At 42.2% G+C, this 27,569-nt stretch overlaps 1 protein-coding gene and 1 long non-coding RNA gene across 2 annotated transcripts; both read left to right on the top strand.

The window, feature by feature from the left end:
* Positions 1 to 395: 395 nt before the first annotated feature.
* Positions 396 to 22,137, top strand: LOC132397258 (scavenger receptor cysteine-rich type 1 protein M130-like; the record flags this gene model as incomplete). The annotated part of the gene is made up of 6 exons (XM_059975793.1): positions 396 to 576; positions 2,446 to 2,757; positions 11,693 to 12,007; positions 13,251 to 13,565; positions 16,953 to 17,267; positions 21,998 to 22,137. Coding segments are annotated over exons 2-6 (1,293 nt in total), but the record flags the coding sequence as incomplete, so codon positions are not given.
* Positions 22,138 to 22,161: 24 nt separating this feature from the next.
* On the top strand, positions 22,162 to 22,870 carry LOC132392242 (uncharacterized). Its single transcript, XR_009511459.1, has 3 exons — positions 22,162 to 22,315; positions 22,403 to 22,477; positions 22,565 to 22,870. It is a non-coding gene; the product is annotated as an uncharacterized LOC132392242 (long non-coding RNA).
* The last annotated feature ends 4,699 nt before the right edge of the window (positions 22,871 to 27,569 follow it).

Below are 27,569 nucleotides of genomic sequence, written 5' to 3'. Positions count from 1 at the left end.
AACATTGAAGCAGATCATTTTGTTTAACTCGGAGACACCCATTTCTTCCCGTAGAATGACCGGCTGACTCTCTGTTCTCCAGACGTTAACTAGCCCTTTGATTACTTTTGTTATATTAAGCAGCTTATTCCAGGTTTGCTACAGCCTCATCACCCTGCTGATCATCCCGTTGTTCATGAATAATTTTAATGTTTGAGGAGTCTTAACTCGTCGCGGCCTTATGATATTTTATTTTCTGTTATTTTTCAGAAAGCTCAAAGTTAAGATTGGTGAATGGTGGCAGTCGATGCGCCGGGAGAGTAGAAATTCTCTACAAGGGAAATTGGTGGACCGTATTGAATTATTGGCGGACTACTAATTGGAACGAGCAAGCCTCGTCTGTGGCGTGTCGGGAGCTGGGCTGCGGCGCCGCGGAGAAAACCCTGGGCAATGCTCACTTTGGGCAAGGATCCGGACTAGTTTTAAATTCCAAAGTCAAGTGCAGCGGGAGAGAGGCCACTCTGCATGAGTGTACAATCGATGAATGGTTTGACGGTAGTTACACACATTCATACGATGTCAGCGTTATTTGCGAAGGTAAGTATCAGGTTTTTGTATCTGTGGTCCCGCCAGTTTGATGTCGTCCGGGATGACTCCGATAGCAAATAAGCGGGGCGGACCATTCTTCCCTTGTGATGTCGAACTAAATCCAATTTATGTCGGGGTTATTCCCGTCATGTTGGAATTGCATTTTCTGTTATCGTACTTCTACTGTGATGTTAATTAAGTACTATCAAGAAGTGCATATGCAGTCCGGTCTCAGCTCAACTATTCGAAAGAGTCGAGTAACATTTGTGGTGTGAGAGAAAATGATGTCGTCAGGACTGCACAGATACGGACCAGAAACGTCGAGAAATTCCTTTCCCCACAGATCATGATTGTCACGCTCCGTTCCACTATAGTTTATTTTTATATGTTCCTGCATCCAGCATTTGCAACAGTTCATTAATAGCGCAATATGTCACCGAATCAGTCCTCTCATATCGCCCACCAAACACTTTCTATACAAGTACCTCGGTAAATGTTCCCTCTCCGGTCTTTTGAATTATTTTGTCCTTCATGTTTTCAGTTTTTAATGTTCTTTCTCTTAATGCCGAGAATTTCTCTTCCCTGACAGATGATGCTCATGCTGCCAAAATGTTCCCGGTTCCAGAATTTCCAGCTGTTGATTAGTAGTCTGATACAGCTCGGAAACAGTTCTCCCTCCCACACCCCTACCAAAAGAAAGGAGACAATAATCGCCCATGACAACCAATATGACACACACACACACAAAAGTCGCAAATGCATGGTAAATGGTAGGGCATTGAAGAATGCAGTAGAACAGAGTGATCTAAGAATAATGGTGCCTAGTTCCCTGAAAGTGGCAGCCATGTGGACAGGGTGGTGAAGAAAGCTTTAAGTATGCTGGCCTTTATAAATCAGAGCATTGAGTATAGGAGTTTTGATGTTATGTTAACAATGTAGACATTGGTAAGGCCGAATTTGGAGTATTGTGTACAGTTCTGGTCACCGAATTACAGGAAAGATGTCAACAAAATAGAGAGAGTACAGAGAAGATTTACTAGAACGTTATTTTGGTTTCAGCACCTATGTTACAGGGAAAGGTTGAACAAGTTAAGCCTTTATTTTTTGAAGTGTAGAAGTTTGAGGGGGGACTTGATAGAATATTTAAAATTATGTTTTGGATGGTTAGAGTTGACGTGGGTAGGCTTTTTCAAATGAGAGTAGGGGAGATACAAACAAGAGGACATGAGTTGAGATTTGGGGGCAAAAGTTTAGGGGTAACACTAGGTGGAATTTCTTTACTGAAAGTGGTAGTTACGAGCAACCAGCTTCCAGTAGAAGCGGTAGTGGTAGAGGCAGGTTCGGTATTGTCATTTAAAGTAAAACTGGATATGTATATGGACAGGAAATGAATGGATGGTTATGGGCTGAGTGCGGGTCAGTGGGACTAGGTGAGAGTAAGCGTTCAGCACGGACTAGAAGGGCCGAAATGTTCTGTTTCCGTGCTGTAGTTGTTACATGGTTATATGTAAACAGAAAAAACGCTCTATTTATGGAATTTGGATTACGTGGACCAAATAACGAACATAGAGTATGCACCTGGCGATCTAAAGATGGTTTGTTTCTGACTTTAGAATATTTCTGATCCATTATTATTACCGGCTGTTTTGTTCGCACATAAAATTAACTACCAACATGGATGTGCAAAATGTTCAGTAAAAATTAATTCACCAGAAATGAATAAATACGGTGCATTCTGTTGGTGGACGCCAGGATATCCCTCGGAGAACAGATAGTAACCCAACGATTTCGGACCTTGATATATGCTGAACTTAATATGATTTGACTGTACATTGTTATAATTTTCTTTCCCATGTTTTCTGTTCACATCTTTATCAGGTCACAGAACTGCAAGATTGGTGTCCGGAAATGACGACTGTTCGGGAAGACTAGAGTTGCAGTTTGGTGAATCCTGGGGAACGGTGTGTGACCTGCACTGGAATATGAATAATGCCAACGTGGTGTGCAATCACCTTCAATGCGGAGTCGCTGTTTCTGTGATGGGGGGAGCTTATTTTGGAGAGGGAACCGGGTCCGTTTGGAGTAATGTCCTTGAATGTAAAGGTAATGAGTCGAGCCTCTGCGACTGCCCATATTCTTCAAGGAATGATCGTTGCAACCACAAGAAGGATGTCAGTCTGAAATGTTCTGGTGAGTAACCGGTTACTGAACTAATCAATATTAAGCTTTGCTTGCAATTTGAAGGCAGAAATCAGTTATCAATAATTCTTCCTCTTCAGGAATTCATTGTCTCAATACAGTATCGTTCGATATTGCTTTGATATGAAAATATGAACATGGGGCAACTTTTCTCAAACTGAAAAGAATGCAAATAAGGGTTGGGAATAATCAGTTACAGGCTCCCAGAACTAGACAGCTTTAATTAAAATAAACTTTCGACAAGATTCGATGATATTAACAAAAGATGACTGAGAGCTTACGGTATTGAGGATAATAACATTGCAGTACAGGGCATTATGTCACAGTATTTCTCCAAGGATGAGTATTCTACAAATAGATTGCATGCCGATAGTCGAATTCTGCCGGCTAAAAGGGCCGGGAGATAATGGCTTTACACAGACAAAGTTGTGCATAATGCACTTTCAGCCTGTGTAAAACAACAGAGCCAGATACATTTATGTGATTTGACACACACAGGAACAGGTCCCTGAACAGGAAATATTTGGTTTCTGTGCTGAGGGGATCTTATTTTGGAGAGGGAGAAGACCCTGTATGGAACAAAACCCTTGCATGTCAAGGTAATGAGTCGAGCCTATGCGACTGTCCATATTATTTAAAGACTCATCATCATTGCAACAACAAAAATGATGTCAGTCTGACCTGTTCTGTTGAGTGTCGAGTTACAGAAAAAAATAAATCAATATTAAACCCTGATTGTATTTTGAAGACAGAGTTCACTTATCAATAACTCGTCCAAATAATGTTTCATAAATTGCATTGGTGCAGTATCATTCGATATTATTTTGATGTAAAATTGACCGACAATAAAGTGGGGGGGGAGATAATTGAATATTTACCAGAAAGCAACATAATGACTGAGTTCAATGTAGGGTTCTGAAGGAGGAAATTTAGAATACCTGTAATTGGAAACTTTCGAAGCGATGAAGAAAAGAATCTCCTATCAAAACTTGACTAATAGTTTGGTAAGTTACGATGGTATTGAGCAATGAGTTAGCATATTAACAAAGTACTTGGGCATTATTCACCGGTTTACTTAGCTATGTTACTACGCACAAAAGGAATATTGGACCACGGAAGAGGGAAATTGACCAGCGGATCTTAAGGACGAACGAGACGGTAGAACATACTACAGGCGGTATAACGTTTAGAAAGGAATGCAAATAAAATAAATGAAGATAAGTACTCAAAAGTATGTTGTTATTTTATAGGTTTGTAAGGAAGTAGTGTCGTGGTCCAGTCCTGGGTCCGCGGGCTCCGGGCTCCAGGTGATCTGGCTGTCCCTTGTTTTGGTTGGACTAAACCATAAACACCGGTTGCTCATCTCATTGGCTGGGAATATAAGTGGTCCTCGGATTGTGTGTAGTTGGGGAGTCGTCTTGTCAATCATCCCTGGCTAGATTCTTATGGAGCAAATGGCTGGCGAAAGGCTGGTATGGCCACTTGCCATCTTTAGGCTGCGTTGGAGAACCCTTGCTTCTTGGAGTCTTGCTGTCAGTAGACCGTGCTGTCATTGCGGTATGGATTCGGCCGTTTCCCGGGGTAGCTGGGCCACTCCTAGCTAGGTAGCGATCCGGTTATTTCCGTAGCCAGCCAAGATTGCTGGCCGTAACTGCTACTCGGAGCAGACCCGATGCAGAGATGGAACTGCCTGTCGTACTTCGGTGTTTGTGTCTTCCTGTCCTCGCCCTTTGGGATAAGTCAGGCCACTCTGCTGTTGCCCTGCGGGGGAAATCTGTCTTGCTTTGTCCTCACCTCCGTTTGATAAGTCAGGCCGTTCTGCCGTTACCCGACGGACGGTCATGCCCTGCATTTGTGTGGAGTGAAAGTTCAGTCCAGGCTTGTCGAAGGAGAAGTCCCGGCTCTATGTCTATGTCCTCTCCAGTCTCATGTTATTGTCTTGTTAAAGATGGGTCCTGGCTTGTCGAAGGAGAAGTTCTGTCTCTATGTTTATGTACAGTCCTAGTCTGCCTCCAAGCTCAAGCCAAGCCTTGAACCCAGCCTCAAGCCTCAAGTCAAGCCTCAAGACCCCAGGTCTCTAGCCAAGCCTCGTCACGTCTTCGCCTGGGTTTGTGTGTCCGAGCCCGAGGCAAGACGCAGGTTCTAGGTCCTTGTCCTGTCTCGGGCTCGGAGCCCACCCCAGGCTCCTTCTTCCGAGTCCCACGTCCTGCCCTGTTCCTAGAACTGCAGTGTCTGCGTCCTGCATTTGGGTCCTGAGACAACACCCCAGTACGAAAAATAGGTTGTTCAGGCAGCACTCTGAAATTGAACGGGAAGCAAATGGCGATATTTTCAGAAAACATCATTCAAGTGAAATCAGAAGGCATATCGTAACAGCAGATAAACATAAAAATCTACAGCAATTGAATACCCTTCGACCTGCAATGTTATACCGACCATGTATACCGATTCTATAATCTGCCTAAAGTGCTCTTAACGCATAGCCCTCTGTTTTTCTGACCTCTATGGATCCATTTGAGAATCTCTTAAAAGACTTTTTTTGTATCCCCATAGTGCATTCCACTTCATCCGGCGCGCTCTGTGTGAAAATACTCCCTCTGATATCCTCTAGGACCACTTCCAAGCACCTTAAATCCATGCCACTTCGTGCTACCCATTTCAGCCCTGGGAGAAAAAGCCTGGCTATCCACACGATCAATGCCTTTCATCGTCTTATACACCTCTGTCAGGTCACCTCTTATCCTCGGTCGCTCCAATGAGAAATCGATAAGTTCATTCAACCTATTCTCATAAGACATGTTCTCCAATCAAGGCAGCATCCTTGCAAATCTCCTCTGCCCTCTCTCTATTGCAGCCACATACTCCCTGCAAAATATAGCGTGTATACAATGATGAGAGGCATTGATCGTGTGGATAGTCAGAGGCTTTTTCCCGGGGCTGAAATGGCTAACACGAGAGGGGACAGTGTTGAGGTGCTTTGAGGTTGGTACAGAGATGTCAGTTCTCAGCATTTTACGCAGAAAGTGGTGAGTGCATGGATTGGGCTGACGGCGACAGTGGTGGAGGCGGATACAATAGGGTCTTTTAAGAGACTCCTGGGTAGGTATATGGAGATTAGAAAAATAGAGGGCGATGGTTACTGTGGACAATTTTTAAAGTAAGGACATGCTCGGCACAGCTAAGTGAGGTGAAGAGGCTGGATTGTGCTGTAGGCCTTCTATGTGCTATGTTCAATTATGTGACCTGAACTGAACACAATACTCCAAGTGGGGCCTAACTGTCTTGTATTGATTTGACATTAACTCACGACTATTGAATTCAAATTAGAATGAAAGAAAACAATAAAATAGTTCAAATTAAACTAAATATTCCAAACTCTCACAAATTGTTGACAACAGATATGAAACAGATTAAACGCGGAAGTCCAAAGAAGATATAATCCGCGGATTCAGTGAATCAAGCGAATGCGCACAAAAATACACGTTGGTTCATGACCGGGAACGTCGCATGTTTACTCTTTTTCCATAGATGCTGGCTGGACGGCAGAGTTCCTCCAGAAACTTGCGTTACTCTTTTGAGAAAAAGCCATTTAACAACCAAACCGTTGCCTTTCATCACTACTGCGACAATCGAGTAAAAATAATTTACTAGTTAATAGTTAATATCTAGATGCTTGGACAATATTGAAGACGTTACACCTTTCTTGGAAAAAGAACCGAGAAAGATAGGTTATTCAGAAAAGTGTCAAAAATTGAAGACCTTGTTTGGGTCGCGTCATTTCCAAGCATCAATCTACTGCATTAGTGAGGAATGCTGTTAGGTCGAAACCCTGTGTACCATTACCATCGGAGTTTCCCGCTGTAGAACCGAGCAGAACACATGTCCGCATTGATCATGCATAGATGCAAAAAATGAGAAACCAACAACATTGTCATTAATGGAACACAAAACGACTTATGAATTCCCTGCAAATTACGATCAGGCCGGGGAATATTAATAACGCCTTTGCGAAAATATAAGTCGAAACTAGTAGATAAAGGAACAGAAATAGGCCATTCAGTCCATCGAATCTGCTTTCTCATTTGATCATGTCTGAACAATTTTCCTTTTTAGCCCTAACCTAATCCCCTGCTTTCTCCCCATATCCCTTCATGCTCTGACCCGTGAAGAATCTGTCAAGCCCTAACTTAATTATACCCTAAGAGTTGAACTCCACAGCAGGATGAAGCAACGAAGCCCGCTCTCTAGCTAAATAAATTCTCTTTCATCTTCGTTCTAAAAGGACAACCCTCTATGCTAACGCATTGACTTCTGGTCTTTGACTATCACACCTCTCTACATCGACTCTATCGAGAATGTTCAATATCGGTTGCATTTGGGTCAACGCTTATTCTTCAGAATTAGAGTGAGCACAGGCCCAGAATCATCAAAAACTCTTCATACAATAAGCCTTTAAATCTGGGAATTATTTTCATAGAACAGGCCATTAAGCCTCAGAGGTAGAGGTGGGGAAGTTCAGACTTGGAGAAGTTACTGGAAGATACTTTAATGGCCAGGATCTGCAGGCTAGAGAACAGCATTCTGGCAGGCAGGCAGGTTTGCCACTGCTACTCTGGTGTGTTTAAACTAAGTAGTGGGGCCGTGGGGGGGGGGGGGGTGTGGGAGACGAACTGGAAATATAAGGATGAAGATAAAGGGAAAGACAGAATAAGAAAAGTACAGAAAGACAACAGAATTAACGAGCAAAAAGCTCAGGAAGGGATCACAGAGTATGGCAAAGTGCAATAGGACACGAAGTGAAAGTTGAGGGGAGTAATGGATTAAAAGTATTCTACGTGAATACAGGATGTGTAAGAAAAATGTGGATGAGCTTGAGGATCAGTTGGAACTTGGCAAGTATGATTTTGTAGGAATAACAGAGACATGGCTGTAAGAGGACCAGGACTGGGAAAATATTCAGGGGTGGGCATTCTATCGAAAGGACAGACATGTGGGCAAAGAGGTTGGGGCTGCTCTGTGAGTATGGAATGAAATTCAGTCCCTTGCGAAGGGTGAAACAGAGATGTAGAGTCAGTATGGACAGAATTGAGAAATTGTCAGGGCAAAAAGACCATCATTGGAGTTATATATCAAACTGTAGCCTGGATATAGGATGCAAGTTGAAACAAGAGTTAAAATTGGCATGTCGCAAAGGTAATGCTGCGGTTGTTAATGGGGGATTTCAGCATGCAGGTAGACGGGAAAATCGGGTTGGTATTGGTGCCAATGGAAGGGAGTTTGTGGAGTGCCTCCGAGATGGATTCTAGAGCAGCTTGTACTGGAACCTACCAGGAAGAAGGCAATTCTGGATTTATTGTTCTGTACTAAATCGGATTTGATAAGGGAACTCGAGGTAGTGACCATAATATGATGAGTTTTATTCTACATTTGAGAAGGAGAAGGGAAAATCGGAAGTGAATGTATTACAGTTGAACAAAGGGGACTGTGGAGCCATGTAGGAACAGCTGGCCAAAGTTGACTGGAAAGATACCCTAGCAGGGATGACAGTGGGGCAACAATGGCAGGTATTTCTGGAAACAATACAGAAGGTGTAGGATCAATTCATTCTGAAGAGGAAGAAAGATTATTAGGGGAATGAGGGGCAACCGTGGCTGACAAGGAAAATCAAGTACGATATTAAAATAAAGGAAGGGAAGTATAAAATAACAAAGATGAATTGGAAGCCAGGGGATTGGGAAACTTTTAAAGAGTAACAGATGATAACTAAAATCGCAATACGGGGAGAAAAAATGAGGAACGAAGGTAAGCTATCAAGAATAGAAAGCAGGATAGTCAAAACTTCTTTAGGTATGTGAAGAGGAAAAACAAATAGTTAAGATCAAAGTTGGGCCCTCGAAGACAGAAACGGGTGAATTCATTATGGGGAACGAGGAAATGGCAGGCAAATTGAACATGTACTTTGGAACTGTCTTCACAAGGGAAGACAGAAATAATCACCCAGATGTTGCATTGGCTAGATAACCTAGGGTAACGGAGGAATTGAAGGGAATTCACATTAGGTAGAAAATTGTGTTGGGTAGACTCATGGACTAAAGGCTGACAAATCCCAACGGCCGGATCGTCTGCATCCCAGAGTACTTCAAGAGGTGGCTCCAGAAATCGTGGACGTATTGGTAATAATTTTCCAATTTTCTATAGATTCAGTATCTGTTCCTGTGGATTGCAGTTTGGCTAAAGTTATCTCTCTTTTTAATATAGGAATGAGAGAGAAAACAGGGAATTATGGACCTGTTATCCTGACATCAGTGGAGGGGAAGATGCTGGAGTCAATTATAAAAGATGAAATAGCGGTACATTTGGATAGCAGTAACAGGATCGGTCCGAGTCAACATGGGTTTACGAAGGGGAAATCATGCTTGACTAATCTTCTGGAAGTTTTTGAGGATATATCTATGAAAATGGACGAGGGAGAGCCAATGGACATAAAGTACCTGGACTTTCAGAGGGCCTTTGATAAGGCCCCACATGGGAGATTAGTGGGCCAAATTAGAGCACATGATATTGGGGGTTGGATACTGACATGGGTAGAAAATTGGTTGGCAGATAGGAAACAAATTGTAGGCATTAACGAGTCCCTTTCAGAATGGCATGCAATGACTAGTGGGATACCGCAATGCTTGGTTCAGGGACAGCAGCTATTTATAATAAACATTAATGATTTAAATGAAGGGATTAAAAGTAACATTAGCAAATTTGCAGATGACACAAAGCTGGGTGGCAGTGGAAATGTGAGGTGGATGCTATGATAATGCAGATTGACTTGGACAGGTTGGGTGAGTGTGCAGATGCTTAGCAGATGCAGTTTAATGTGGATAAATGTGAGGTTATCCACCTTAGTGTCAAGAACAGGAAGGGAGATTACTATCTGAATGGTGTCAAGTTAGGAAAAGGGGAAGTACAACGATATCTAGGTGTCCTCGTTCATCAGGAACGGAAGTAGGCATGCAGGTACAGCAGGCAGTGAGGACAGCTAATGGCATGTTGGCCTTCAGAACAAGGTGAATTGAGTATAGGAGCAAAGAGGTCCTTCTGGAGTGTTGTGTGCAGTATTAGTCTCCAAATTTGAGGAAGGATATTCCTGCTAATGTGCGAGGGAAACATAGGTTCACGAGGTTAATTCCCGGGATGTCGGGACTGTTATATGTTGAGACTCTGGGGCGACTGGGCTTGTATACACTGGAATTTAGAAGGATGGGAGGGTATCTAATTGTAACATATAAGATTATTAAGTGATTGGACACGCAAGAGGCAGGAAACATGTTCCCGATATGGGGGAAGTACAGAGCCAGAGGCTACAGTTTAAGAATAAGGTGGTAGGGCATTCAGAATGAAGTTGAGGGAAATTATTTTCACTCAGTGAGTTTTGTATCTGTGGTATGTTCTGCCTCAAAAGGCAGTGGAGGCCTATTCTCTGGATGCTTTCAAGAAGGAGTTAGATAGAGCTATGAAAGGAAGCGGAGTCAAGGATATGAGGAGAAGGCAGGAAAGGGGTGTTGATTGTGGATGATCAGCCATAATGATAGTGAATGGCGGCGCTGGCTCGAAGTGCCGAATGCCCTAATCCTGCACCTACTGTCTGTTGTCTATTGTCTATTATCTACCATTTAGTTATCAACAGAATCTGATAAGAAGGCAGAATGGTGTTGTGAATTGTGTTTAACAGAACTTGTAAGGTTTTAAAAAAAAACATTTAACAGAAAGTGGAAATAAGGTTAGGTGAGGTTGTACATTGGATTTCAGCAAGGACATTGATATGGTTCCATATGGCAGCCTGGCTTGAAAGGTTCCCTTTCCCGTTGTTCCCTCCCCACTGATCTCCCTCCTGGCAATTATCCTTGTAAGCGGAAGATGTGCAGCACCTGTCCCTACATCTACCACACCTCATTCAGGATCCCAAACAGTCAGTCACGGTGAGGCGCCACTTCACCTGTGAGTATGCTGGTTTCATCTACTGTATTCAGCGCTTCCGATGTGTCCTGCTGTTTATCAGTAAGACCCGGCGTAGATCAGGAGACCTTTTCAGCGAGAAGGAACACTCCGTTTTTCAAAAAAAAAAGTGGGGTCTCCCAGTGGCCAGCCATTTCAATGCTGCTTCCCATTCCCATTCTGCCATGAGCCTCTTCCTGCTGCCGCAATGAAGCCACACTCTGGTTGGAGGAGCATTCCCTCATGTTCTGTCTGGGTAGCCCCAACCTAACACGATGGCATGAACGTTAAATTTTTCGAACTTCCGGTAATGTCCTGCCCTCCACTTAACCATTCGCCATTTCCAATAAGATCGCACACTTTATCCTCCTGCCTGCCTGTCAGCTCTCTCAGCTGATCCTCCCGCTTTGCTTTCTTCCATTGCTTCTGTCCTCTGTAATCAGATTTGTATGCAGTCAAATTTCCAGCTCTTTACTTCACCGCTTCCCCCTACTGATTGCTGCTATCACATTGTGGTTTATCCTTCCCGCACTTTCTTACGCTAAATCGTCATCTTTTTTTCCCAGTCCCAATGAAGGGACGCCGCCCGAAGTGTGCACGAAACGTGGACTGTACTCTTTTCCATTGACGCTGCCTGGCCTGCTGGGTTTCTCCAGCATTTTGCGTGTATTGCTTAGATTTCCAGCATCCATAGATTTTCTCATGTTTACGATAGGATCTCATAATGTATTGGAGACAAAATCTTCTGTTTCAACGAGGTGAAGAACGTATCTGCATAGTAAGCACCTTTAGTGCGTTCCATTTCGATGAATTTTCCCGCAGAGACACCGTTATCAGGTAGCCATGTGGGGAAGCTGAAAAATCAACGAGTTTCTCAATTTTATTATTTAATCTGTTTTTATTGAGAGTAATTAACTGCCTTCAATTATTACTAAAACAGGGAAGAATGGACCACGCTTGGTTAATGGGAAGAGCAGATGCTCTGGCCGTGTGGAAGTCCTGCACGGAGGCCAGTGGGGGACACTTTGTGATGAATACTTTAGCCTGGAAGATGCTGCCGTGGTTTGTGAACATCTACAGTGTGGAGCAGTAAATGCAACTCCTAGAGGTGCTACCTTTAGCGAAGGAAAAGGACTATTGTGGAAGGATGACTACCGTTGTCTGGGGAACGAGACCCGATTAACTGATTGTCCAGTCTCAGCCTGGGGTCAGGTTAACTGTTCACATTGGAATGACGCTGGTCTCATCTGCTCTGGTGAGTCACAATGAATGTCGGACAGAAAGAAACTACTAATTGGTCGTAGAAAATTTCACAAAGGTGATGTTTTAAATAATTTAACGATTTTGTTTTTTAGTTGTGATCACGTCTGTTTAAGATTAAGACGATTGGTACAGCTCAATTTTACAAACACAGGCCATGAATCCATTTTAGATTTATTGGAAATAGACAGTGCTTCAGAATAGAGTGAATGATATTTGAAGTTGGAGTCTAATTGTGTATAAGACAATATATTTATTAGTTTAGTAGTTTTTGGCACAATGTAAAATTACACAAATATAGGAATATATTATCTATGCAGAGACTACCTGGGATATAGATTTTATTAATGAGCTGACAAAGGACATTAAGAAATAAAGGACCCGATTACAATTCGCTCTGGACGAGCAGAGTCTGGCATTGTTACTTAGAACATAGAATATCACAGCAAAACACTATTCCTTCAGCGCATCATGTTTTGCCGACCACATTAACCTACTGTACTATCAGTCCAATCCTTCCCGACTGCACAATCATTCATTATTTTTCTATCATCAATGTCCCTACTGTATCTCCCTCTATCTGCAGTAGTAGCAGGCCGTTCCGTGCACACTACTCGACTCTCTGCGTAAGAAAAGCTCAGCTCTGATATCTTCCCTTTTCTTTCCTCGATTCGCCGTAAGGTTAATCCTGTATGTAATCGCCGCTTTGACCTTCAGGAAAAGTCTATCTCTATCCACACGACATAAGGCTCTTAACATTTTGTACACCTCGATGAATTCCCAGCTTGGTCTGCTTCACTCCAACAGGGAAAGAAAAACAGTCCTATTATGTTTTGTGTGTGCGAGTTCCTCCCCCTCACGTCTCGTAAAGAGAAGCAGAAAAGCGCTCCTGGGATGCTTGTATTTAATGTTCGGGAACAAACTAAAGAGATTTATGAAACAGATCAGTGCCAACAAAGTAGCTTTGAGGGGGGATCAGAATACATAACACATTCAGTAGTTATCAATATGTCCAAAGTTAAAACAGAATACTGCATATTTCCAGTTCCGGAGATGAAGTGCAGAAAGCATTTTTATAGCTCAAATGGACGGACAAACTTTACTGATGTTGCTAGCAAGCTAAGTCACACGTGGGGAAATTTGTGTATAAAACAAACTCCGATGTAAAATCTGAAAAAAATATGTTGAATACTGTCGATTGATAATAACTGTTTTATCTAACTCCTTCGATATCGTAGCTGAAAAGTGGTCTCTGAGACTGAGCGATGGAGGAGGCCGCTGCGATGGCCGATTGGAAGTTTATGATAATGGCACCTGGCATAGAGTGCAGGATAAAATTTGGAACCTCAATGATGCAAATGTTGTCTGCAGAGAACTGCGCTGCGGCTTCGCCACATCCGTCTACACCTCCTCAAGGTACAGAGAAACTGCAAGGCCCATGTTGGTGATCGAAGGTCGATGTGAAGGAAATGAGACGCATCTACGAAACTGCAAAACTTCTTTGTTGCAAAGGTCTCCTGCTAACGTCACGGTCGTTGGTGTCCGGTGTTCAGGTGAAAATTTTCAAAAATGTGCCAATAATAATTTGTAAACTGGTGTGGCCATTAATAATGCATCAAGAAATTCGGAACCATTCAGGCATACGGATCGGTATCTAGCCAGATCGGTGCAAATTTCCTAATTGAAGTGTTTCTATTTTATACTACAATGAACCCCGACCACAGCACCGCATACGCCACGTACACACAGCGCCTCCCAGTACCACGCTCCACATACTCTACAGCATTTATAGATATCAGAGGACAAGTACAGACTTGGAAGGGTGAAACCCCATTTTGCAGGCTGTATAGTTACGAGAATGCAGTTTCATATGTGTGTATATATATATATATATATATATATATATATATATATATTTATCTATCTATCTATCTATATAGGAAACTCTCAGTCTGAACTCTCATTATGAGGTTTTTCAGTGAATCTGGTGTGCTCTGTTTTATGTATTTAACATACACTCGCTTACAATGAAAATATCATTTTGTTCAAGGGATGCTGGTTACAGCATTTAAAACGCAATCTATGGAAAAAATATCAGTAGGTGGCAGCGCAGCAGTGATACCATAGCGCGCAGAAACTACATTAGTTTGGCTGTGAAACTATCCGTCTTTAATTGCGTGCGCTTTACCACAGTCAATAGATGTGCGTTTATACCCTCGTAAACAGATGTCTGCTTTACTGCAGACAAACAACAGTGAATGGACTGCGATGAGAGTACATCTATTTGTATATTCATCAAAGAAAAACATTATATCTCAGAGCATTTCTCTTATCGGGTAGACAACTCCTCTAATACATATTCTCCAATACTCACTAGTGTGTGTGTGTGTGTGTGTGTGTGTGTGTGTGTGTGTGTGTGTGTGTGTGTGTGTGTGTGTGTGTGTGTGTGTGTGTGTGTGTGTGTGTTTGTGTGTGTGTGTGTGTGTGTGTGTGTGGTAGTGGACTGTGGAAACAATGACAGTAGGACGGGCATCAGTCGGTGATGATGACTGGCAAATGAGAAGGTATCAGAGGGGATGGAGAACGGGGAACGGAGAATGGAGTAAGAGAGAATAGAGAGCGGCTCTTTGAGAAATTACCAGAAGTGGCAGGTATTTCTTCCGGGTTAAGGAGGACGGAATTTTGATCACCTTGACGTTCATGGGGAATGCAGTTTTCGGATTATCGAGAAAACTTCGGATATTTCAGCCTGATGCTGCAGGTGCAAAATTTGCCAAGAAAAGAGCAACGAAAGAGAAAAGTTAAGCGGCTGATGTCTGGCCTTATTTCACGGTAAATGACTTATGTCTAGAGGATCAAAACATGGGTCAATTGTGACGCTCCGAATTTTCAGTGTTTATCCGATAATTGCCATTAGATTCACGTCGAGCGAAATTCTCAGAGATTTTTCTTGTATGCGCTTGCGTGCACTACTGCTTTACAATGAAATAAGTCATGATATAATTTGCTCATCCAGACAGATGTTTATTAACAGTACTGCACGGAGTTCAATTATTTCGTATTTATGTTGCACAGATATACGTTTTGTACTCAAATATTTACTGTAATGCGATTTTGCAGTCGTGCGACGATAATTGGGTGATATATTACAGTGATTTCCAAAATGGAGTACTGATGGAGAAGCTGAACTGTCAGTGAATGTCCCGTTCAGAAAAAAAATAGATCAAAACTAATTCGAATACCAAGTGTTACCACCGTTTTCATACATACCCAAAAAGCACATCTTCATTATGATGATATGATGAAATGGAGCTGTTAGGTTAGACTTAATCCGTCGCTTTAGCAAAGATCCTCCTTCTACAAGGGATGAGGTCCTTCTGGTTTATTTTCACATTTTCGTAGCACTGTTTTTAATCCATGTTGGAGGTTGGGTTTCTCCATGACAGAGTTGCTTACGATGCCATAGCAAAAGCAAGCAATCAATTGAGAACCAAGTAGACAAACTGCTAATTAACCTCAGAAAATGTAAACGCTATTGATGTTCACCCCAAATAATTATATATAGTATTTGGATACTAGATAACGGTCAAATTTTGAGATGGCGGTAGTAGCAGTAAGAACACAGAAGTTTTTATTAACTGGGGAAAACAACAACAACAAAATCATCAAATGTATTGTGAAATCTTGACATTTTCTGGTCTGAACACAAGGAATGGAAGTTAATATTTACACTTAAAACAGCTTCTTGCAGCATTTGAAATATAGGTTAATTTAAACAATATTTGAAACTCCATCTTAATGAGGTATGGATGTAAATGGCTGGCAAGACACAAACGTCCCTGGAAAGTCACAGCAGTTGTGTACACTCGTCGCTGGGAAAGGAAAAAAAAAGCAAGGGAAGAGGCAGCCAAAAGAGCTAGCGATGTGTTTGTTCATCAAAAGCAACAATCAGTTCCCTGTAATTTGTTTTTCTCAAGAATTATGAGGATCTGCTTTTGCTTTTGTCTATACTACGGATAATTTCCAACACTAAATTTCCACGATGGTCTTTGATCTGCTGTTTGATATGAATTATATTCATTGGCAAAATCTATTATTCATTATTCAGTAGATTTTACACCGGAGCCCTATCTGCACGATTAATGAAGCACTCACTTAACTTCGCTGAAAATACAGATAACAATGATGCATCTCTATCTAAAAATGATGTAGTTCTGTTGTAGACTGATTGAATTCCTGCATATCTGAAAACATCATGCAGAGTAAGACATGAGTCCATAAACATCAGTTCCTTATCAGTTCCTGGCAGAATGTGACTAATTGGATCACCCCATACTTGATATTGTGATTGGTCAGCCGTAGATCTTGGGCAGGAGGTACAGTGGTAATATTCTCTCCTCCCAGCGATATGGTCCAAAGCACTTTCCACTGCTTTGGAAGAGGAACACATCCTTCAAATTACAGGGAACCACTCTGATATCGACCATGCTTTAGACAGTGAAAATGCCAGATTAGAAGAAATACCGCCAGCCACCCCCCACCCTCCTCTGGCAGAGTAAAGTGGCAAATTCCTGCCACCATGTTTGATCTATGGTACTACATGCGGTACAATGGTGAAAGAGAAGCACCACCTGGGACATTGAATGCCCAACGTTCTATGCAGGGTGTAAATGTGAGGTGCCATAACCTGGTTCAGACATAAACCAGTGACTGGGCGCCCAGTGCAGTCGAATGATCAAATCCGCGCTGCAGCCTTACTAAATTCTTACAGTCTTTTGGTTTTGAGGTTATACTTCAGCAACTTCAACTTCCAACATGCTGTGAAATGATTGCACAATTATTTTCAAACCTTAATATCAGAAGAAGTTTCATAAATGAAAATGAGATGATGAGCTCAATTTGTAATGCAATGAGTAACCTTGAATGTTTTTGTTCAACAGACCACATGCAGTTAAGGCTATTCGGAAGTGAAGATGCATGTGCTGGAAGACTGGAGGTTTATTACAATGGATCCTGGGGAACAGTCTGTGATGACTCCTGGGATCTGGTTAATGCTAACGTGGTATGTAGGCAACTAAGTTGTGGTTATGCTTTGGAGAAAATAAAAGTTCCGAACTGTGGACGAAGCACTGGAGAAATTTGGTTGGATGAAGTGAGATGTTCGGGTAATGAACCGTATCTCTGGAAATGTCCTTCGGCGCTGTGGGGCCATCATGACTGCAGCCATAAAGAAGATGTAATACTGGAGTGTTCCGGTAAGCGTAATTCCACTATGCCGATTTTCTGCAATGTGGTATTGGAGTCTTCACTTTGGAGACGTGTTAAACGATTTATAGCACACATCAGTGTTATTGAAACGTAAACATAGAAACATAGAAATCTCAGAATCAGAATCAGACTTTAATCGCCAAGTACCGTGTGCACATACAAGGAATTTACTTCCGGCAGATGCAGACTCTCTGCTCATAACAATAATAATGATAAATATAAATGAAAATATAGATTATTCATACAAGTAGCGCAATCCAAGTAATAGTTAGCCGACAGTTAACCGGCAGTCAACAGTTCAGCAAAGTGACCGCAGTAGGGAAAATATCTTCTCCAGTGCCTATTAGTCTTAGCCTGGAGGGATCTGAAGCGCCTAACAGACGGAAGCAGTTCAAACAGTCCGTGAAATCTACAGCACTTTAGAGGCCTTTCGGCCCACACTGTTGCGCCGACCATGTAAACTACTCAAGAAACTGCCAACAATTTCCCTACCAAATATACTATATTTTTCTAAGGTCCATGTACCTATCTCGACCACCGACACTGGCGCTGAATTCCACGCGTCCGCCACTAATACACAGACAATACTGTTGCAGTAAGAGGCGACTGGGTATAAAAAAATAAGTTGGTGCGGAACAGCCATTTTGATTATTAGGGGACCAGAACGGCACATTTGCTCGCAGATGTGGATCAGACTGATCATGCTGTGAAGAGGAGACAAATTGTTAACGACGCCAATAGTACATGCAATATGTGAGAATCGAAAGAGTGGAAGATAATCTTTGCGTAAACTGCAAAGACTGAGTACAGGTTATAGAGAAGACAACAAGGTCGCTTCTCAATCAATTGCATCAGGAAGCGCCCTATAATCTAATGGGGGGTGTCAGCAGAATGGACACTGAAGGAGAAATTCTTTCCAAAGGCTGAAAGTTTTCACTGATTGTGACATTTTGCATGGACCTTTACCGTTTATTTCCGACTATTTATTTCTTGCAGCTACGCTTATTCTCGCCATCATGCCTGAGCAGGGGAAAAATAAACAAAAACCTTTTCCCCATTTTCAAACAAAACATCCTCAGATTTAGTGCCTGAACTTGCCTGAAGACCAGCAGAAGTGTACTGCCAGTCCCACGTTTCCGTTCCTCCAAACTCCGTAATTAATTAGATTATACCTTTTTTTTTTAGCAACATGGACTAGCTACAGCACAATTCGGCCCACAAAGCTGTGCCGAATATGTCACTACCGTAGAACTGCCGAGGCTTTACCCATAGCCCTCTAATTTTCTAATTTCTGTGTGACCATACAGGAGTCTCTTAAAATATTCAGTCCTTTCCTCTCCACCACTTCCGCTGGCAGCCCATTCTAAACACTCACCAGCCTGCGTAAAAAAAAAACTTACCCCTGATATCTCCTTTGTACCTACTTCCAAGCAACGTAAAGACATGCCCTCTGCAAGTAGCCATTTCAGACCTGGGAAAAAAGCATTTGACGATCCAGACGATCAATCCCTCTCATCATCTTATACACTGTACCTCTGTCAGGTCACCTCTCATCCTCTGTCGCTACGAGTAGAAAAGGCGGAGTTCAGTCAACCTATTCTCATAAGGCATGCTCCCCAATCAAGGCAACCTCCTTGTAAATCTCCACAGCACCCTTTCTATGATTTCCACGTCCTTCCAGTAGTGATGCGACCAGAATTGTGCACAGCACTCCGTGGACTAGTGTCCTACATAGGTTGCCTTGCCTCGCGACTCTTAAATTTAATCCCACGATTGATGAAAGCCAATGCACCGTATGCCTTCTTAATCGCAGAGCTGCATAACAGTTTTGAGTGTCCTATGCAGTCGGACACCAGAATACCTCTGATCCTCCATACTACCGAGAGTCTTACCATTGATACTATATTCCGCCATCATATTGACCTACCGAAATGAAGCACCTCACACTTATCCGGACTGAACTCCATCTGTCAATTCTCAGCCCTGCTTTGCGTCCTATCAATGTCCTATTGGATTCTCTGACAGCCCTCCACAAAGCCATCCATAATATCCATAACATCCCCATAACAACTCCAACATTTGTGTCATCTGCAAATTTACTAAGCGAACCCAGCACTTACTCATCCAGTTCATTTATTAAGATTACAAAGAGTAGGGGTCCCAGAGCAGATCCCTGAGGCACAACATTTGGTCCCCGTCCTCCATGCAGTATATGACCCGTGTACAACCATTGTTTTTCTTCAGAGGGCAAGCTAGTTCTAGATCCACAAAACAATGTCGCCTTGGATTCCAAGCCTTCTTACTTTGTCAATAAGCCTTGACTAAGGTACCTTACTAAATGGCTTACTTAAATCCATATACACTGCATCTACGACTCTACCTTCATCAATGTGTTTAGTCAAATCCTCAAAAAATTCAACCAGTCTCGTAAGGCACGAACTGCTTTTGACAATCCCGAATCATATTATGCCTAACGGCATGTTCATAAATCCTGCCTCTCAGGATCTTCTCCATCAGATTACCAAATACTGAAATAAGACTGACTGGCCTATAGATTCCTGGGCTATCCCTACTCCCATTCCTGTATAAAGGGACAATATCCAGAGTCCCCAATCCTCAGCAACCTCTCCCCTCCTTATTGATGATACAATGATAACTGCCAGAGGCTCTGAAATATCCTCCCTCGCTTCGCACAGAAGCCTGGGGTAAATCAAGTACGGTCCCGGTGAATGATCAAACTTGAAGCTTTCCAAAAGCTCCAGCACATCGTCTTTCTTAATATCAGGATGCTCAAGCTTTTCAGTCTCCTGCAAGTCATCACTAAAATCATCAAGATCCTTTTGCATTGTGAAAACTGAAGTAAAGTATTCATTAAGTACCTCTGCTATATCTTCCGGTTCCATACATTCGTCCCCGCTGTCACACTTTATAGGTCCTATTCTTTCACGTCTTATCCTCTTTCTCTTCACATACTGGTAGAATGCTTTGGGATTTTCCATAATACTGCCCATCAAGGTCTTCTCATGGCCGCATCTGGTTCTCCTAATTTCCTTCTTAAGATCCTTCCTATTAGCCTTATGTTAGGAGGCATGTGATCCAACGGGACATTGCTTTGTGGATCGAGAACTGGCTTGTAATGTTAGAGATCTTCTAGATCACTAACATTACCTAGCTCTCTGAAACTTTTGTAAGCTTTTCTTTTCTTCTTGTCTAGATTTATTATAACCTTTGTACACCACGGTTCCTGTACACTACCATAACTTCCCTGTCACATTGGAACGTACCTGTGCAGATCTCGACACAAGTATCCCCTGAATGTTTGCCACATTTCTTCCATTCTTTTCCCTGAGAATATCTGTTTCCAATTTAGGCTACCCATTTCCTCCTTGATAGTCTCGTAATTCTCCTAACTCCAATTAAAAGTTTTCTTTCCCAACTTATCTGTTCCTATCTCACTCTAATGCTATTGTAAAGGAGATAGAATTATGATCACTATTTCTAAAATGCTCTTCCACTGAGAGATCTGACACCTGACCAGATACATTTCCCAATACCAAATCAAGTACAGCCTCTCCTCTTGTAGGAATTTCTACATCTTGTGTCAATAAACTTTCCTGAAAACACCTAATGAACTCCAATCTATTTAAACCCCTTGCTCCAGGGAGATGCCGATCGATTTCTGGGAACTTAAAATCTCCCAGCACAACAATTCTGTTATTATTACACCTTTTCAGGATCTGTTTCTCTATCTGCTCCTCGATGCTCCTGTTACTATTGGGCGGCCTATAAGAAACACCGACTAAAGTTATTTCACACTTCCCGTTCCTAACCTCTACCCACAGAGACTCTATAGACAATCCCTCCAGGGTGTCCATCTTTTCTGCAACCGAGACACTGATCTGATCAACAGTGCCACGCCCACACCTCTTTTGCCTCCCTCCCTGTCCTTTCTGAAACATCTAAACCTGGTGCTTGAAGTACCCATTACTGTCCTTGAGCCATCCAAGTCTCTGTAATTAACACCATATCATATCTCCAAGTACTGATCCACGCTCTAAGCTCATCGGCATTTTTCACAACACCCTTTGCGTTAAAATAGACGCATCTCAAACCTTCGATCTGAGCGCGTTCCTTCTCTATCACCTGCCTATCCTCGCTCTTGCACTGTCTACAAGCTTTCTCTATTCCTGAGCTAACCTCCTCTTACTCAGTCTCTTCATTTTGGTTCCCCTCACCCTAGCACTTCTAGTTTGAACTTTCCCCTAGAGCCTTAGCAAACCTTCCCGCCAGGTTATTGGTCCTCCTTGAAATTATGGGCAACCCGTCCTGTTTGTTACAGGTCATACGAGTCCGAAAAGAGGTCCCAATGATCCAGAAATCACAATCCCTGCCCCCTGCTCCAATCCCTCAGCCACGCATTTGTCCTCCAACTCATTGTATTCATATCTCAATGTCACGTGGCACAGGCAGTAATCCCGAGATTACTACCTTTCAGGTCCTGCTTCTCAACTTCTTTCCTAACACACTGTAGTCTGTTGTTCCCTGATTTCCTTACCTGTCCACATGTTACGCTCCCTTCTGAGACTTTCTAGCGATTTCAGTTGTTTTGAGGTATCGCAAATATCTATCTCTTGTCTTTTTATTTATACAAACAAGTTAAGTTTTCTACCGTAAGAAAATATTATTAGTACGTTTGCATTAACTACTTTGTTCTCAGAACACAAAGAGATGCGCCTTGTGGAAGGCAAACACAGCTGCGAAGGGAGAGTGGAAGTGCGGTACCAAGGGAGATGGGGAACAGTTTGTTCCGAGGAACTGGATAGTAAAGATGCGAATGTGATCTGCAAGCAAATGAACTGCGGAACCATGATATCTATTGACTATTACTCGCAGAAATACGGAAAAGGATCTGATCCAATATGGTTGGATGGAATAGAATGTCTCTCGTACGAGTCGACTCTTTGGCAGTGTCATGCAAAACCTTGGGGGAAACACGACTGTCAATATAACTTACATGCAGGTGTTGAATGTAAAGGTAACAGATGGAACACATTATCTGGCGATTTGTATTCTAAACATCGTTGTTAAAAATAAATAGACAAAATTTTTCTCTTCTCATCAGAGGCCAAAATACCGGACCGGTCCAGTGTAAAGGTTTGCGAAACACGCAATATATCTCAAACTGTTTATGCAGCAGGTAATCTTATCTACAAGTTGCAATATCATTTTAAATTCCATTTCGAAGTTATGATTAATGCAACATCAGTGTTTTCTTCTGCATTAGAACCAACGTTGCGCGTCTCTGGCGGCAACACCAGTTGCTCCGGAAGGTTGGAGATAGAGTTCAATAATATCTGGGGCACGATATGTGATGATTCCTGGGATCTGGCCGATGCCAATGTGGCGTGCAGGCAGTTGGGCTGTGGCTCTGCCCTTTTGACTGGAGTGCCGGATAAAATTATCCAGGACGTCGGCGATCTTTGGTTGGACGAAGTGAAATGCAAAGGAAGTGAATCTTTCCTGTCCAGTTGTCCTTCCTCTCCACTCGGTCAGCATGACTGTGATCATAAGGAAGATGTCTTTGTTGTTTGTTCAGGTAGGTGTCCTTGGACAATTTCCACGTTATATTCAACTGATTTGTAAACATCGTAACCATAAACAGTTGAGAAAGAAAATCTTAAGAAGACGAATTTGTTAATATTTGTTCAAAAATTCTCTTCACAACAGAGTCCGCACCTCCCACTGATCCAGTCGGTTCAGGTATTTAATATCATGGCATTTTCCCTTTATTCGATCTCGAATCATGTTTAATTAGATTTTTAATTATGTAATTAGATCTAGAAAGGACTGATTTTCCTTTCTTGCCGACAGACAGACAGACAGACAGACAGACATACTTTATTGATCCCGAGGGAATCTGGGTTTCGTTACAGCCTCACCAACTAAGAATAGTGAAGAAATATAGCAATATAAAACCATAGATAATTAAATAATAAGTTAATCATGCCATGTGGTATTAAGTCCAGGAGCAGCCTATTGGCACAGGATGTCTGACACTCCGCGGGAGGAGTTGTAAAGTTTGATGGCCACAGGTAGGAATGACTTCCTATGACGCTCAGTGTTACATCTCGGTGGAACGAGTCCCTGGCTGAATGTACTCCTGTGCCTAACCAGTACATTACGGACTGAATGGGAGTCATTGTCCAAGAAAGCATGCAACTTGGACAGCAACCACTTTTCAGACACCACCGTCAGAGAGTCCAGTTCCACTGCCACAACACCACTGGCCTTCTGAATAAGTTTGTTGTTTCTGTTGGTGTCTGCTACCCTCAGCCTGCTGCCCCAGCACACAACAGCAAACATGATAGCAATGGCCACCACAGCCTCGTAGATCATCTTCAGCATAGTCCGGCAAATGTTAAAGGACATCAGTGTCCTCAGGAAGTAGTGACGGCTCTGACCCTTCTTGTAGACAGCCTCAGTGTTCTTTGACCAGTCCAGTTATTGTCCTTTCGTATCCTCAGGTATTTGTAATCCTCCACCATGTCCACACGGACCCCCTGAATGGAAACGGGGATCACCGTTGCTTTAGCCCTCCTAAGGTCCAATACTAGCTACATAGTCTTTTTCACATTAAGCTGCAGATGATTCTGGTCGTACCATGTGACGAAGTTTCCCACAGGATAACCTTTGTTAATTGCAACGGATACCCGGAGCGGTTAACAGTTCTGCTGAAATTTTAATTGCCCAAGCAACTGTTTGGATCAGGATGTTGTAAAATTCTTAAAATTAGTATATCCAACTCCTGCCAAATATATCGGTTAGATTAACTTATCTGAAAATCGGGTGAATTGACTCATTATTGAGTATACAGAAAGTACCTTCAAACGAGTTCTTACTGAAACGTTGACGAATTTCCACTATGTATTTGGAAAATCATTGCTGATGTTTGTGTGGATAGTTACAATTAATACATATAATTTGTTGGACTATCATCTGCGACTTGGAGAATAAGTGCATATAAGTCCTTGATATTTTAATGCTGAAGCATTTGCTATTTTCTAAGTTCGTGCTGAAATCATCCTGATGAGTCATATCCAGTGAATTTTATATCAGCATTGCAGTTCCAAGCAAATCCATCACCATATTCCGGACTCTGCGAGTTAACACCTCCCTCGAAAAGTATATTGTTGGCATCCGACCAACAGACTCGCAATCGAATCACCAATGTTCCACAACTCTGTCTTCTCTTTCCCTATCGTACTCCTTGCAAGTTCACTGCTGCGTGGCCACATAATGCTCTAATCCCTTTACATGTTTGCACAACATGCCACCGTAAAAAGCCATATCACAATAACGAGGAATAGGTGTACAGGAAGGAGAAAGGAGGCAAAGTGATATAGGGTCATTAAAACCGTTCCCTCAAGTTCAGCAAAACAAAAAAAAGGTATTGGTGACTTCAGAGATGAGTTTTATTTAATTCAACAATATTGAGTATGAGTGCGTGGGAAGTGTCAGCAGTGTATCAAGCTCTAACCATGCAGAGAGAACGGATCAGAAAGCTCAGAAACCTCTCTATTTTAGCAGGAAGTAAAAAAACATTTACACATCTCTATCGGCCTGTACCAATTGGTAAGGAAGCACCGTAGAACGTATCCTATCCAGATACATAAGGGTTTGCTATGGCACCGCCCTACCATGGCATGGAAAAACCATAAATGCTCAGCAGATCTGGGAAACCAGCATTCCCTCTATGACCTCTTGACTTAACTTCGGACTGCCACAGTAAATTAGGCTGCAGAATCAAAGCCCCGAATTCTCTGATTCATTCTTTCCAAATGACAGAAGTTGCAAAAGCCTGAAAGCAGAATGTAAAATAGCTTCCAGTACGCTTGTTGAGCCTATTAAATTGATGGTTCGTAGAAAACTATCTACTCTTCGTCCTCCCAAATAACTTCATTATGATCTTGCTCTTTATTGAATAACTGTACGTTTTTTTCTCTACAGCTGTACCTATTTTTCTGCATTCCTTTCTTCTTTGATCTTCCCCCTCACCACGTAATTATGTTAAGTGCACGAACAGTATGTAATAAACACTTTTCACTATATTTCGATACACGTGACAACAATAAACAAATTCCTATTTGAATTCCGAAATGTTCACTTTTAGCTAGTTAGTTCCTGTGCCGGATGAATTGCATAATCGGCGCATGCCTTTCCACTTCCCGTGAAATACGAGGGGTGATTGAAAATTTCGTGGCCTAAAGTAGAAAGAGGCAAATTTCGAAAACATAGTCACTTATTTTTCCTACATTTCCACACTTACTCAAGCGATCGTGGAGCAGACGGATCCCTTCTTTGAAGAATTCTTTGTAGAATTCTTCTTTGTAGAATGTAGGTCCTGGACCTCCAGAAGTGGTCAAAAGCATGGGTGATTAATAGATTCCTGGCCTAGGGTAGAAGAGGTGAGTTATTAAATTCAAATCTCTGCAGTTCACTCAAAAAGGTGAACTGCTGGTGCATGTAACGAGAGCTGTATAGCTCAATTCATCCAAACCTAGGACACGAACTTATCAATCACTGTGGTCCAAGCCGCTATCGTGACATGCACGTGCAGTTCAACTTTTTTAGTGATAATGCAGACAGTTTGAAGTTAGTAACTGATCTCCTTCTAACTTCGGCCACGAACGTATCAATCACACCCCCCCCCCCAGCCCCCCACCGTGGACCACTTCTACAAAGAAGCGATTCGTATTCACCACGGCCGCTGGAATCAGTGTGTACATGTAGGAGGGGACTATGTTGAAAAAATATATATGCAGGGTTTTCTAAAATTGAGTCATTCCACCTTAGGCCACGAAATTATCTATCACTCCTCATAGTCTTACTGACCCATCATCGAGGTAGACTGTTAGTCTGGCTTGTGTAGACGCATATTTTGCATTAAGCACTGCTTTATGCTGTCGGTTAAAATGTGTCATTCATGGCATATCTGCAGCTTGCAATCAGCTCCCGTATTTATCGCATTCCAGCACGGAGAGAAGTCGGTGTTTCATCGAGCACCTTGGCCCGCATATCTGCAGTGCAGTGATCAAGACTGACATGAAAACGAACTAGATATTAAATGCTTCGAAAGCTGAGTTTGAATGCGAATCCAAGAATCCTTATTCCTCTGAAAACTAGAGACACCCTCGACACCCCCCACCCCCACATATGTGTATTTCTAACTCACGGGTACATTATGGAGGCTGATTGTGATCATTCAAGTCATTCAACCTGATTGCAAGACTTGCTGATCTCATGGATATTCCTAACTATTTGACAACAAATAGTTCAAAATGCAGGAAAGCACAGTGATGCTAAAGATTGTTGACGAACATTAAACATCGATTTTTCTGATAGGATGAGATTTGCTTTAGTCTAGAAAGGACGTTGCTGATTTTGAGAGGTAATTTTTCAATTGGAGGATTGACTGGGAGTCATTCCACTGTTTAATATTATGGGGGAAACAAATGGCGTGCAGCGTCGTGAGGGTAGAACGGCTTGAGACGTACCTTCAACACATATTGTTCGCTGCATTGAGTTAAAAGAACATCATGTTTACAAGCGGTTATCGACCCCCCATGACCTACTAATTGGGCAGCTGATATTTCAGCAGATGAGGAAAAGGGGGAAACGCTTCAAGCCCATATAATGTGCTTTGTACTGCTATTCAGTGCTGTAATTCCAATACTTTGATGTCTTCAATTTCTGAGAATCTCGAGTTGCGAAATGGGATGTTTGTGTTTGAACGGTGTTGGAATAGGCATGAATAATGGAAAACCACGAGCAACCTTAGAGCAATGGACTTGATTGCCAGGACAAATACCATTCCTGCTCATATAACTTGTCTCTTTATTTATTTGTCCATGACATCCATCGGACTCCCTGTGTGCATGCAGTTTCGTTTCACAGCGGAAATTTAAGCTCCAATTCTGTAACCCTTGGCAATAGCTCTATTACCCATAATGTAACTGCTCATTGCCGTCATATGTAGAACAGATTATTCTGACATTTAAACAGATTGTCCTGTTCGACTCCCAGTATATATTTCAGAACAGTTGTCTTCCACCTGAAAGATATCCACCAAAGAATTCTATTTTTAAAAATCTTCTACATAATTCTCTCATTGTAGTATTTGCTTCATTTGACTTTTCCATGTTCAACGCCGATGGCGTACTTTGTAATGTTTATTCTGTTCCGTTCTATCGTGTCCTTTTGCAAGCTTTTTCTTCTCTACCGTCAAAACC

This window comes from Hypanus sabinus, chromosome 1, assembly GCF_030144855.1.
Source record: "Hypanus sabinus isolate sHypSab1 chromosome 1, sHypSab1.hap1, whole genome shotgun sequence".
Taxonomy (NCBI): domain Eukaryota; kingdom Metazoa; phylum Chordata; class Chondrichthyes; order Myliobatiformes; family Dasyatidae; genus Hypanus; species Hypanus sabinus.
The sequence above is the reverse complement of the archived record's forward strand: the minus strand, read 5'-3'. Positions and strand labels throughout refer to the sequence as shown.